Raw genomic sequence first — 15486 nt, 5'->3', positions numbered from 1 at the left:
TTAACTTTTAAAAGCATTTTTTCAGCTGAAGATTGCACAGCTCAGCTGGGCATGGGGGGTGGGGGGCAGGGATTTTTGCTACTGGTTCTCCGAACCACCCGCCACCATTGCTACCAGATCAGGCGATCCAGTCCAAACCGGGAGCATTTCATCCCTGCAAAGAACCCACTATAAAGTGAAATGACCATGCATACACAAGCATATGAGATGATGAGAAACTCTTTTCTAGGAGTTGTGTGATTTGTGCAAAAGACACAACTTCTGTAAGAATTCTGAGAGAAATGCTTCATTCACACTAACATATGTTTTCAAATATTTCTTTCAAATGCTTTGCACAATCCTATTGTTAAACAATTTAGGATTGCTTAGGCTGGTTCTTTTCAAACAATGGGCATTGGGAATATTTCAGAATAAAGTGTATACTTATTTTTTTTCTGTTTTCAAGGGCTTTTTCCTCTCATTGGATCAACAACACATTATATCCTAGAGACACATTCCCTTTCTATTTAACATATTCAGTTCAAGTGCATATTTATTTAATCAATTTGTCTATGGACCATTAAAACATTACAAACAAACAAAAATACACATTGTGTTTCTGAGGACATATGAGGACAGATTTAGGCTATCCATCCCTATATTGTTGGCAGTAGCAATAGATAATAATATAAAAACACAGTAGAATCTCTCCAAAACTTCTCTGACTCCAGCATTCTATATAACACAGTATTCAACTGGGGATATTTGGGTAGCCTATAAGTATAGACAGCGGAGCAATAGCCATTTTACACTGTAAACACTCTAACAACTGATAATCAGGAACTAATATACAGTTATCAAGACTGGCAACCATTGATAATAGGTCTTTCATTAATTTATCTAGTCTCTCCCTAAAGTTGTATAAATTGGTATATATCACAATCCCAGAAAATAGCAAAATCCTGCAATTTAAGTGCATGTTGAATAAAAGAACATTTTATTCTTCATCCCTTGGTTTTATTTCATTGGAAAAAAAAGAAACTTCTCTTGTTTGCGTTTTCCATACTTTGCATAGTTTTATGTACCTTTATGTAGTTTCTCCTCTTACTTGCCTTTGCTCTAAACCAGAGGTCTTCAAACTTGGCAGCTTTAAGACTTGTGGACTTAAACTCCCAGAATTCTCCAGCCAGCTATGCGTTGAAGTCCACAAGTCTTAAAGCTGCCAAATTTGAAGACCTCTGCTCTAAACCATAGTTTCAATTTGGTTGGTTTCTAGATCTGTGGACCTCAACTCCAAGAATTTCTGCATTAGTTTGGCTATTACTGAAAAATCTGGGAATTGATTCCCACATATAGAAGTTGCTTAAGTCAAAAAATACTGATAAAATATTATCTCCCTCACAGGAGTGCTGCAACCTATCAATAATTTCAGTTGTTCTTTTCTTTAGTTTGACTAAATGTGCAATATCCTTGTATAATGATTACAGTGGCTATGATTGATCAAAACATGACATGATATTCTAGATGTGATCATTAAAAAAATTATACAAAGATATGATTTATAGTTTTATCTCCAGTTCTTCTCTCTGAATTAATTCAAATTGTGTGGGTTTTTTGGGCAGTTGCACTTTGGATATCCATTTTCAAAATTAACTTTTTGTTGTTAATTTTTAAATTATACAAAAAGCAAAATACAGTTTCTTAAAGTTGTAATGGGAAGTTTGAACAATATAAATTTATTGGGAGCTTAATTTTATTATTTTTATTCTGTGCTAAAATTGAATTAAAATAGTTCACTTGCCAAAAAGAAAAGTTTATATTTAGCATAGTGAAATAAATTGAAAGATTAAAAGTTAAAATTGGAATTTTAAATGGTGTGGAACTTCATATCTATCTGGAGACTGCTTTTTAATTCTCACATTAAATTTGTACTTTCTTGCTATCTTCATTAAGGTTATCAAACAACACTGCTCCAGCAACAAACTATTTGAAAAATATATTGCTCTATTGAAACATATGAACCAAGCCAGTTATTTGCTTTATCAATAAAAATTCATATTTGATTGCATCAACATTTTTTGCTATATAGTTTTCAATCAAAACTTTCTGAATCATTAGATTTTTTTAATGTCAATTTTTAATACAGTCAAAGATACTTTTAAAAATGTCTTGGAAAGAATGAATGTTACTCATCAGTTAATAACTGTAGTTATATAATTATCAGTTATAACTATATGTGTAATCATTCACTTGTTATAAAACATACAGTTCTCTGTTTTTTTTAAGATCTTTGTCAGATAGATAATAGTTACTTTTTATTATCAGTTCTTTACAGAACAGTTCCTCATTAGTGAGAAGGCTCTTCTCATCTTAGTTCTGGGATTTTCCTGCCCTGCTGAAATAAAATGCTGTGACATCTAGCTGCCATTCCACCATTGTAGCAAAAGTAGAATATGGGAAAGGATCAGTTACTACTTAGCTTCTGTATTTAATACTTCCCCAGAGGTAGTGCTGGCAAACTGAAAAGTAGATGAAGATCTAACAGAGAACTGCATGGTAGGATGAAGATAGCAGTCCAGGAGGCAAAATTGGCATGTAGACATACCCATTGGGGTTTTGTTTTTTTATGCAAAGCACACCAGTGTGCCATACTTCTAAAGGATGCCTCTGATAAACATATCCTAAATAGCATGGTTGGGATTTTGTTACATAATATTAAAAGATGCCATTCTGCCATGTATGGAACCTATTTTAGTATTCTTAAGGGATTATAATTTATTAATTTATTTCTAAAATAATAACTTTTAGAATAATTTGTTTTGTTCTGGTATGCTCTATCATAAATTTTGAGGTACATGAATAGATATAATGCAAAATCATTTGATAATTTGATTATCCTGAACTCTGAGATTGGTTTTACAATATTTTGATTTACCGTGATAGCCTAAAGATTTTCAGATATTAGGCATATCTGTATTCTTAAATAAATATGGCATTTTAATACAAACCTGACTTTTTACTGAATATATGATAGTCACATACTTTTTTTTTAAACTTAGTACATTTTTTTTCAACTGTGATTATGCACAATTATGTTGAAGGACCTCTACTATCTCAAGCTAGAATGAGGAAATTATAGTTACAGGTAGTCCAGTAATTATAACTATCACTCATTTAGTGATAATTCAAAGTTATGATGGTGCTGAACAAGGAAACCAATGACTAATTCTTATCATTTTGGCTGTTACAGTGTACCCACAGACACATGATCATAGTTCATAATTATGATAGTTGCAATGTCCCATGGTCATGTGATTGCCATTTGCTACCTTCATTGCCAATTTTTGACAAGCAAAATCAGTGGGGAAGCTGGCAGTAGGTCAGTGGTGATTGTGTGATGTCATGTCTAACTATTGTGTGGGATTTGTTTAATGAAGGCACAGTTTGAATTGTTGCAACTGCTGTCAGAAGTCAGCATGGTCCCATGACAACATACTTTACAACCACGTTGCTTAGCAACAGAGTTTCCAGTCCAAATTACCATTGTTAAGCGAAGATTACCTGTATCTGATAGTCTCTGAAAATGTCCATCCCTGTTTTAAATAAAACTTTATAAAACTGTGTACCAAAGCAGTAGGATCAACATGTTCCCAATAAAAATGGCACATGTCTTCTCTCAATTTGTCATACACAAGGCACAATGTGTCAATAAAGGTGAGACTATGATATACCTTTATGGGCAGGGAAGAAGAAGAGGAAGAAGAGAAACAAGACAGGACATAATATTTTCAGCAAATGATGCAGTCAGTAATACTCTAAACATTCAGGACTCTAGCATTGTTATATTAATTCTTAAATATTTTTCAAAGGGACTAATGACAAGTATTGAGAAAGAAAAACAGATAGATAAATAGACAGACAGACAGACAAGTAGATCGATAGATTGATAGATCATAGGTGGAATAATAGCTGTTTAATAGTAGTACTGATTATTCTGTTTTAGTTTGGTTTAGTTTAGTAATTATATATCCACTTACCTCCAATTTCTTTCTTGTAGTTCACATCATGCAAAAATTTGAATGTTTTAGATAAGCTGCCTGTTATCATTACTTGACTATTTTTTTAACAAAATCCCTTTTCCCAAATCAGTTTTAAGAAAATATTGTGCCAAATGTGAAATATCATTACAGCCCCCTTGTGATTAATATATTATTGACAGCAGCAAATTACAAAATTGTCTCCTAGGAAAGAAACTGCAGATTAAATGCTGCTGTTTATTAGTGTGCTTGCAGTGCATCAAATATTCCTCTGTAAAGGAATAAAAGGCAGTATCACAGGGATTTTTTTCTCTATCTTTTTTTTTAATGCATAATTTCATTTTCTTTACAGGTACTGATTCAGGGTGCCATTAAAAAAGAACCATGTAAGCACATGGTTTAATTTAAAATCCCACTGATTTACCTTGGTTTATTCTCCTTTTAGATGTTGTTGATAAAGGAAAAGTAGCTGAAAATGGTTTTTCAGAAGAATGATATTATGAAATATATCTTTAAGCTAAGCACTTTATAAATTAATGACAATGATCTTTTAGATATATTTCTTTCCTATGTCAAGTGACTTTTTAATAGTTTTTGTACATTTTGGAGAAAATTTGTAATTTTATTTGCTTGGCTTGAAAATTATTTAGATATGTTTTATAATCCATAACATTTATTTCACTTCCCGCCTTCATATAAGTTTTAATTTCAACTACTATAGGTTTATAATCAGAATATATCTGGATCAGTTTTTGATATACTGTGTATCTTTCTAGAAATATATATACATTTGAGAGATTGTAAACATATACTCTCACCTGTTTATATGCATTGAACATTTTACAAAAGTTTTTAAGAAGGTATTCATAGGTAAAGTAACAGGGCATGAAGATCAAGGTTTCAATGCTCATTATAATGATTAAATAGCATTATTACAACAACATTAAGACATGAAGATTAGAAATTTTTTTTCTAGTTTGCTATGGCTAAATTGAATGTAATGACTCATATAAAATAGAAAGCAGATGAGTCAAATTTTACTGTTTAATTAAATAATATAAAATAATATCAGAAAACATTATAAGCCTTATAAACCTTATAAGCTTCATTAACCAAACTTTTTTTGCCTACTTTGGAAGTCAATCAGATTGTAGTTACTGGGTCATAGATCAAGGAAATGGAAACAAAAAGATTGGTTACTCTATTATACTCATTTTACTATTAAAATTATTTATCACCTGCTATATCTGGGAAAAGAGGAAGATAGGCTAACAAATATTTATGTCACTGTTATTATGTTGTATTTCAAGTTCACTCTGAAATGATTAAGTCTTGACAGTGGAGAATAGATTGGAAACAACTGAGTGTAGAAATCAGAGAGATAATGATAGGTTATAGTGACAATGCTAACCTTATAGTCAAACATTATAGTCATTATAGCTTACCAATAAATAATGAAAATAATTGTTTTGGTCACAGGAAGGCCCCTTTTCCACTTTACTCCAGTTAGGCAGATTTTCAGTCTAAGGTGCAAATTAGAAGGATTCTTGTTTAAACTTTCAGGAGTGATATTTATGAAACTGAAACTGATAAAATGCTTGTCAGTTGAAAGTTTTTTTTTTTAAACTAGTCAAGTTTTCATACATTACTATGTTTTGCTAGAGCTTCTCCCATATTCTAAACCAGGGGTGGGTTTCAAAACCCATCGCTACTGGTTCGCTTGTGGGCATGTGCACACTCACGCGCCTGTGTGATGCTTCTGCACATGCGCAGAAGCGTCCGGGTGGGTGGGTGGAATCTCCCACTGCCACTGCTACCGGTTTGCCCGAACTGAGGCAAACCGGTAGCAACTCACCACCGTTCTAAACCATAATTTAAGTCAGGAGTGGAGAATATGTATTTGTCTAGATACTATTGAACTACAACTATCATTAATTTTCATCACTGACCATGCTTCTAGGACTGCTGGGAATTGTAGTTCAGCAATTCCTGGATAAGACTTAAGTTCCGTGCTCTGGGTCAAGTTAGGAGTTGGCAACTTGTAAACTGTGGGCAAGAGTCAGCACTCTCCCCTGCTGCAATTTTGTATATAAGGGGATTTTTTTGGGTTAATTTGTGGTTTCGAGGACCTGAAGGGGTGAAATGGGTCCATTAAGCTTTGCAGAAGCTTAAGAGAGACATAGCAATCCTTGAAACCTTAAACATCCTCAGTTGATCCATATTGTCTTATTTATGGGAAGAGGGCTAAAGTACAAAATGAGTGCCTGAAAAAAAATGATATATAGAATAGTATATTTTTTAGACAAGTTCTAATAACAGTTTAGAAGGGATACCTTTTGATTGCTCTATCAAATGCATACTCTCCTTTCAAGGAATGTAATTATGCTTTCTTTCTCCAGCTTTGCACACTTTTCTTCTCTTACATTCTCTTTTTCTCCAAATCCTGTTAATGTGTGTACCATAAGTAATGGGGTCAGCAGGCACAATTCCACCCCACACCCCCGTGTCTATATTTATTATACGAGCTTGGATGAGTTTGTGAACATGTCACAGTTTTAGAAAAACCTACCTCATGTTATTACTGGGAAATCTTAAATTTGACATAGTTTAGAAATGATATAGGACATTATACCACCAGTTATAAACATTAGTTATAAACTGAATATTTTCCCATTTATATCCTCTGCTATGCATAAAGACTCAGTCTTTCTCATTTTTAACTCTAGATAGGTTTGATTCCCTGGCTAAATGTGCAACAATTATGTTACCGTATTTTTGGAATCTTGAATACCATCAAGATTTCAGGGCAGGGAGCTAAAGAAACGATAAACTAAATTGTTGTGATCACACTCTATGGCTGTAGAAATGCTCCTTGGAAGATGGTAATGTGATGGATGGAGTAAAGATTTTTTTTCTTGAGCTTTGAAGGGAGAGTGTTCACAGTTGTGCTGAGCATCAAGGAAATCAAGTAATCCAGGCAGTTCAAATGTATATAAAGGTTTATTGCAAGCTTAAGCTCTCTACAAGAATCTGAACCACTAATGGTTAAAGCAAATTGGCAGTAGATAAGAGTCAATGGTGAGCTGGACTCAGATCTCTTGTGGGCACAAAGAGACTTGAGACTGATGATGTGTTTGACCTCTCCCTCTGGCTCAGCCTGATCATCTCCTACTTAAATCTGGATAAAACCCTTTTTAAAAAAAAACTTTTAAAAGGTGCCATTGCAACTTGTTCTAAAGGTAAATAAGTGAGTAGTGGTGGAAATAAATCTCTCTCTCTCTCTCTGTCTCTTTCTCTCTCTCTCTGTCTGTATACACACACACACACACACACACACACACACACACACACACAAATGAATACTTGAATCAGGACCACGGTACATGAGAACAGAAGTCAGGCATTTCTTTTCATGCTCTTGTATTACTTAAGCTTGTTTGAGATGCAGGTTAGGAAACAATATCGAGTATACCACATAAATAATCAAATCAAAATAACCCCCAAACTGTTATTTCTCTTGATTTGTGAAATTTAATTAAAAATGAATAAAAATGACTACAAGCAAAGAAGCAAGAACAGTTGGGGATTTCCCATCCCTCAGATGCTTTTTGCAGTTCTGCATTTGCAGAACTTTCATAGCATATTTATATGATACTAAATCTTTTAAACTACTTGTTTTGTTAACCTTTTTGCGCATGCTTTTTCCTACTCCAAAATGCATACATTATCTTCTGAAACTAGACTCCATAAAGAATAAGGAATAGTATAATTAATAAAAAAATACACTGAATCAGAGAAGCGCAGCAGCAAAAAGAAGAGCTATATTTATCATAGTATATCCTGTGCAATTTAATTCAAAGTCTGTGCTAGATGATAAAAAGATTTGGCCACTAATGTCTATTTTCAGGGGTTAAAAATAAAAGTACAACCTTTAAATATAAATTTTCAGATAGACCTGTTTAATTTGACATGTAGTATTCTTAGTTTCTTCTGTTCAGAATAGTATAGCAATTTGTTTCCTATATGAATTTTCACAAAAAGATTAAAGATATGTTTCTATAAATATTATTTAATGTATTTGCTTAGCTGTTATTCTGTAGCAAGTAGCACAAATATTCCCAGATTCCTGGATGTGTGGTCCCTGTTGCAGTTGGAAGCAGAATAGAAACATCTGAAAACCATTATTTGGATTATATATGCTAAAGTATCTAATCTTACCTTTAGGATCCGGTTCCTAAATCACAGTTCTTCTCATCCTTTGTATTCCCCAATGTGACACAGCTTCTAACATACTTGAAGCATAAAGATTCTTTCGATAATACCCAATATAAATTAAAGTGACAACTGGGATACACTGGAGTCATATGGATTTGCCACAAAATTAATAGGGAAAGCAAATTTCTCCAGTTATATAAAGGAAAAATGAACCTAGTCTTAGGATCTATACAATAGTTTTTGTATATGAATACATTTTTGATGTTTGTTTTTGTCAGTTAAGAATGAATGAATGATAGATACATTTTCAACTATATTACTTTCTTTTGGAAGAATTTTGATTATTTTCTATTTAGAATTTATTTATTTGTCTTTTTTCTTGTTTCAGAGTATGATATCATCCATTGTAAATAGCACGTATTATGCAAATGTGTCAGCTACTAAGTGCCAGGAATTTGGAAGATGGTATAAAAAGTACAAGAAAATTAAAGGTAAATTGATTTTAATTATCATTCAATGCCAAACCTTTTAACAGATCATGAATACTTGAAATTTGTTATTCTAAAATGATCAAGAGGTGCTTACAAAGGCTAGTTTATATAGAGTGTCATCAATATTTTTCCAGATACAAAGATCTACTTTGGTTGAAGCAGTTTCTCTATGATCTTCAACAATTTTTATAAGTATTGTATCTCAAGGTAAAGAAAGGAATATTTCAAAAGTGCTTTTTACAGTGAAAATATAATCAAAGGAGCTAAATAGTTTCAAGGCCGTTTATGGATCATTGTTACTTGTTATAAGACAAAAAGGGAGAGCATTCTTACTACATTCGGCTGAGATGTAAAAGCACCTTTGAACATTAAAAAGCTCTTCCTGTAGTCCCAGAATTTCCATTGCAACCACCAAGTATTTCTATCGTATTATGGTTTTCTACTTCCTTTTTTCATTCAATTTTTAAAGCTTTTCTTTTTCTCCCATCCCTCACCATTTTTAAAAATAAGTCTACAGTTAATTGTTAAATATAGAAAAGCAGAATAAGACCTTGATTTGAATTAGGAGGTCAAGGATCTAAGCCCAAAGAGTTTTCTGGATAACTGTGTGATGTTGCTAATGAGATTTTGAATTTAAAACTCATTGGAAATGTGTGTGCATATATATGTATGCATGAGGGGCAATGAAAGGTCACAGTCTGTGTGAAATAAACACAAACTGCTTTAATATGGTTCATATAGTATTGATTCTTCGGCTACAACAAATAGGAGCAAAACAGCAATGAAAAAATTACTGTAGGTATAAGTACTGAAAAATAAACAGAACCAAACTTTATCATCATCATCTCCAAGAGGTTTTGTTATATTTTCTTTTCATATTGTCTCATTTACAGAATTTATAAATGAGAATTTACTTTATATGTAAGATGAAAGGTTCAATTTCAGAAACTATTTTAGTGTAGTCCTGTGAATTTAAAAGTAAGGGTCAAGTTACTATGAATCTGGTCAGCAAGATCAGCCATCATTCAAGGTCAATCCAGTTGAAGCAACCACTGTTGTACACATATATCTTAATTTTTGTTACATTAAACTAATTATAAAAAAGTTATTCTAATTTAATATTACAAATGGAAAATGACGAAGAGCTTCAAAATCATTTTATTGGCATTTCAGTTGAACATAATCTGCTCTGTGAAATGTGTTTCTGATTTATCCACTAATGTCTCTTTTAATAAAGCAGTGGGAACTAACTGGTTCCTTCTTAATCAAAACCATGATTTCCTAAACATAAGCTATGAGATTCTGTTACAAGTTGCCACATACAGATCTCTTTGGTCAATTCTTTCCCCTCCTGTTCTGTTGAACTAAACAAACAGTAAAATAATTATACATAGAGAAAGATCAAAGTAAATATGACTAATGCATAGCAAAAATTTAAAAAACTTTCTGAAAGAAAAAAAAGCGTTAGGTTCCAGAACATATATTTAATGTTTAAACAAATATGAGAAACTGAACAATCAATAATTTGATATCATTAGCAACAGATGTAAAAGTTATATGCAAAGAGCACTTGAAATAAACATGCTCAAATTATAGTTGTGGAATCCATTACATATTCAACATTGCTATTATGCTTAGTTCATATCAACCTTTGTCTTTATATCAATTGGGCCTGCATTTTGTATTGGTGAGATCTACATCTATTGACATACAAGCTTCTGAAAATTGATTGCAGTCCATTAAAACTGATACTAGAAAAAATAATATAGACTGTATCATTTTTGGGATTGCGTGCTTCCTTGTAATCCTCCTATCGTTTTATTTTCCTTTGCCTTTTCATAATTTGTGTTTGAAATTTTATATTGTACATTTATAAGGAAGTTTTATCTTAGCAATTAATAGAACTTTGTAATAATAATTATGATTACAATAATGATGAATAATTAGCATAGTAAGAATAATAGCAGTGAAATTTGTACCGCATGCAAGGCAGAGGAGTGTATATAGAAAAAAATAAATATGCAATTTTACTTATCTAGGCTTTCATTCATAACATAGATCAATGTTACCATTATTGGGAAGCACCCAGCCTGGCAGGAAGGAGGGATCAAGTGAGGAATTATCCTGGAGTCACCGCGCAACTGTAAAAGGGCTAGGATCAACCTCCCCCCTCCCAGTTTCCTTGGAGCTTTATCTAATTGTTCCTAAAAATAGGCTGTGAGACTGGGGTGATTCCTGTGTTATAGGCAGAGCATAATAAAATGGTTACCTTGAACTCTGCATATTGTTTGTGCCTGACAACCATAAACCAATTGAAACTGCACTTTGAGGGGTGAAATTAATACAGACCCATCAATATGTGCTCTTTAAATTGCTTGTATGAGGTGGGTCATAATTTTTTTGCTACTATGTATGGTTACACAAAATTCAGGAAAAATATCGCTTTACTTTAATATGTAGCTGATCAAATTTAGTATCTCACTGATATATATTCACAATAATATTTTAATTAACTTGACAAGCACTGAAATAGCTAGGTGTGGATGGTGAAAAGTTTATATATTATCAGTTCATATCACGTTGATGCCTTCTATAATTTATTTATTTTTATTATTTATTAAATAAATTATATGGCTGCCCCTCTCACGGAAAGTAACTTTGGATGCTATACAGACAGCAATAATTGTTTTATTATATATAGTACCTAAAATATTTGTGTCACTTTATGGATCCTTTGTTCTGCCTTTGTTTTATAGAAAAGAACAAAGTAAAAAAAAAACTAATGAAAGAGAAAAGAAGAAAAAACAATATAACAATATAAGGGCTTTTGTATTAATTTTATAGAAAAGATTTTCAATGAAAGATGACACTATCTCAAATCAAATAAAATCTTTTTATTTACTAACATAAAGCATATTTCATTGTAATCATCCACATATAATCCAAGTCTGTAAGCAACTCCTGAAATTTCAAACATCACTTTTCTCTTTCTGTATTTTATAACTTTGAAAGCTTATGTACTAAATATGAGACCCATTACATATAATAAGGACTTAGATAGTATTGGCTGTAAAAAGCCAGATGACCACTAGATAGCAGCAAAGGGCTTTTCCTGTCACTTGGTCCTATTTAGTTGTTGTCTGGATTTTTGAAGCAAAGCTCTGATAGTCCTACGGTAATAGTTCTAATTGTGATCTGTTTATAACGTTCTATACAGTGGCCTATATTCAATGTTGTGAAATGCCACTTATGCTATACATCCCTTTGGGGTATGGAAAAAAGAAGGAAAAATCAATTCTGCCTGTGCTGTCCAGACAGTAAATTAGTTAGTTAGTAGTGGAATTTATAATTCCAGGCAGGGAGTGTGCTGACTAGAGGGATATTTAGTTTAGTTTGGGAACATATCTCCTTAAGAGATTGATCTCTGGGAAATGTAGTCTTTATGTCATGTGATAAAGAGCCAGCTACGCTCGGAACAGAACACTGCCAATATTTCTTTCAAAAGACAATGCAATAAGACTTGCTTCTATGGAAGTTTGCAGAGGATGCAAATTTAGTGGTAGGTAGAACTAGAACTCATGGTTTCCCGGATCCTAGCCTGGTGCCTTAACCACTACACCAAACTAGCTCTCCATGGCAATATTAATAGGCTTAAAAACTAATTGTAATCCTGAATTATTGGTGATTAATGTTTTATGAGGCAACTTTATTTGTCATGGAAACTGATTCTTGAGTTCCCATTAATAGGTGGCTGTTATGTTCTTATTGTGTTTGTAAGCTTTTTATAGATATCTGCTTGTCCATTTTTGATATAGAATTCTGGATAAGGTGAACCTTTGATCTGATTCAGAACTTGATCTTGTGTTCTTAAAAATAACAACTACTTTCTAAACGATTAATGTATTAATATGAAAAGTTAACAGAAGTTGTATAGGAGCTATAGCAATCTTCATATGAGCTCTAGGTAATAAGATTTACTGGAAAATTAGTTGACTGATATGTACTATTTTGAAAATAGATTTTCAGCAGATTTGCAGGAATTCATTTTAGGAAGCATTTCATGACTGCCAAATACTATAGTGCAGTGATGGCTAACCTTTTTGCCATCGCGTACAGGAGAGGGGGGAGCGGGGGAGGGTCACGCACGCACGTGCCCACGCGCATGTGTGCGCAACCCCTTCCCCCTCCCCCCCGCTCCTGGCACATGATGGCCTGGTAGGCCCGTTTTTCTTTCTTACCTGGTTCTAGATCCTCTCTGTGTATCTGGGAACAGCGAAAACAGCCTTTCCCACTCCCTTGGAGGCCCTACGGAGGCTGAAAAAGCCCATTTCTCAACTCCCGGTAGGACAGGAAGTGACATTTTTTGCTGTCCCCAGCCTCCAGAACCTCTCTAGGAGTCTGTAGGAGCGCCTCTCTAGGAGTCTCTGGAGGCTGGGGACAGGAAAAAACGTCACTTCCTGTCCCACCGGGAGTGGGGAAATGGGCCCTTTGAGCCTCCATAGGGCCTCCAAGGAAGTGGGAAAGGCTGTTTTCGCCGTTCCCAGATACACAGAGAGGATCTGGACCAGGTAAGAAAAAAAAAACAGGCCTTCCCCACCCCCCCCAGGCCCTCCAGAGGCAGGAAACAGCCTGTTTCCCTACTTCTGATGGGCCCAGAAGGCCCGAAAATCAGCTGGCTGGCACGTGCATGTGCCCCAGAGCTGACCTGGTGTGCCCACTAATATGGCTCCGCGTGCCACCTGTGGCACGCGTGCCATAGGTTCACCATCACGGCTATAGTGGAATTGCCCTTTTGGGCACACAAATCAGAGATGTGCAAATACAGTTTTCCTGGTCAGAGACCAGACAGTAAATAACACTGATAGATGGTTAGAGTAAACATGAAGTTAAGTGTTGACTGGAAATAAGATTTCTGAAATTACCTCTTTGTTCATAATTGGGTTAAGTGGGTTTTGATGAAAAGAAATAAGTAATTAAGATAATCACAGTTTTTAAATGAATTAGCCACATGGAAAGCACCTCCCATGCTCTAGAATAGTTCTAGGAAGTCAAGTTTGGTAGTTAGACTTTTGCTTGACAGTGAGAGGGATGGCATATAAATTTAATAATAAAAAAATAACTTATACTGTGTATCTTTATCTATTGCCTTCTAGAGGCTTGTAATGGTATTATAATTTTGTTTTTCCCAAATGTAATGAAAACTAGCTACAGATATACAGTACATAATGTATATATGCCTATCCTGGTACTGCTATTCTGCATTATTTAGTAACGACAATATTAATATTCTTATAAGATTATATAGATCAGGGGTCACCAACCTTTTGGACCTCAGGGATCACTAAATTCATAATTTTAAATCCCATGGACCACTAATATGATCTGCCTAATGACCAGCTGGCTGGGCGTGGCAAGGTGGCCATGTGACTGGGTGGGCATGGCCAACTCAATGTCACTCAAGTTGAGGGGCACCTTGCCAGCCTGTACTCACTACGCCTTGCCTACCCGCCCAGGCTCCTCAGGGCCCCAACAGGAAGCAGTTCCTGGAGCTAAGCAGTCATCATGAGAAAGAGCTGGCAAAACAGCTGGCTCAGTTAAAATTGGATGTGACTGAGAAGGAGGCTCAGCAGAAGCTCCTCACGGAGGACTACGAACATAGGCTTTCCAAGCAGAGGGAAGACCTGCAGGAATACAAGGCCAGGTACTGGCACCAGTTCCAGGTCATGATGCTGGCCTAGAATGATGCTGTCCCACTGGAGCTCTTTGCCACCAGCAGCACTTTCCTCCAGCCTTCGCCCAAAGCCCCGCACCAGGAGGCTGAAGCAGACCCCAAGTCGGAATTTCTGCCCCCCTGTGACCTGCCCAAAAAGACCCAGAAGGGGGAGACTCTCTGCAGCAACACAAACATTCATTGCACGTATCCGGCCCAGGGACCGTAGTTTGAGGACTCCTGATTTAGTACAATATAAAAAATGCAAATAATTTTTCTGCGGACCATCAAAATTTTCTCGCAGACCACCAGTGATGTACGGACCACCGGTTGGTGACTGCTGATATAGACTATATCAGGAGTTCAGTCTGTATAGAAGCTTGGCAAAAATAATTCCACATCTATTTAGGGTTTTTCAAACTTTTAGGTACAGTTGTTTCCATTATGACTTGAATAGGATACTTATTATTTTTAAAAAAATAAGAATATATTGGTGGTGGGGGAGAAGGCAAGAAGAACCATAGTTCATGATTTTGTCCTCTTATACCCTGTTTTGAGTTGACCAGGCTATGCAAAGCGAAAATAAAACAAAAGAAAGCAAAATTATAAATGAAAAGTTTAAATGGCTTAAAATTTATAAATAGATGCAAATGTTTGCTTCTTGAATTTGCTGTTGAAAGAAGCCAAAATATTTAAAATATTCTGTAGTATTTTATTGATACGATAAATATTTCAAAACTGGGTATCTACAATTCATTGAAGATTTACATAACCACTTAGGAATGGTATATGCTAACAAGGGCTTATTTAGGAGAATCCCTTACAATATTTGTTTGTTTATTTTTTATTTGATTTCAAATCTGGCTCTTTAATGCTCTGAGTGGCTTACAGTTAAAAACAGTAGTTGAATGTACACTGAAGTAGCGAATGTGCAGTGAAGTTCTTAAAAAAAAATAGGGTGTATATCCCATAACTCATTTGGGGGTATGAATTTGACCCTGTGGTCTGCTGAAGGAGTGTAATGTTTACAGAGCAGTGATTTGGCTGCACATAT

At 34.6% G+C, this 15486-nt stretch overlaps 1 protein-coding gene across 2 annotated transcripts in view; it reads left to right on the top strand.

Moving 5' to 3' along the window:
- Window positions 1–15486, top strand: part of SATB2 (SATB homeobox 2) — a 155343-nt gene that overhangs the window by 71055 nt on the left and 68802 nt on the right. For both annotated transcript variants that reach the window (XM_034430184.2, XM_034430176.2), the window contains exon 6: window positions 8620–8722. In XM_034430184.2, coding sequence (XP_034286075.1) covers window positions 8620–8722 — 103 coding nt within the window. The remainder of the gene's footprint in view (window positions 1–8619; window positions 8723–15486) is intronic.

The sequence above is a fragment of the Pantherophis guttatus genome, chromosome 1, assembly GCF_059756535.1.
Source record: "Pantherophis guttatus breed Tessera chromosome 1, ASM5975653v1, whole genome shotgun sequence".
Taxonomy (NCBI): Eukaryota; Metazoa; Chordata; class Lepidosauria; order Squamata; family Colubridae; genus Pantherophis; species Pantherophis guttatus.
This window is presented reverse-complemented; position numbering and strand designations above follow the sequence as displayed.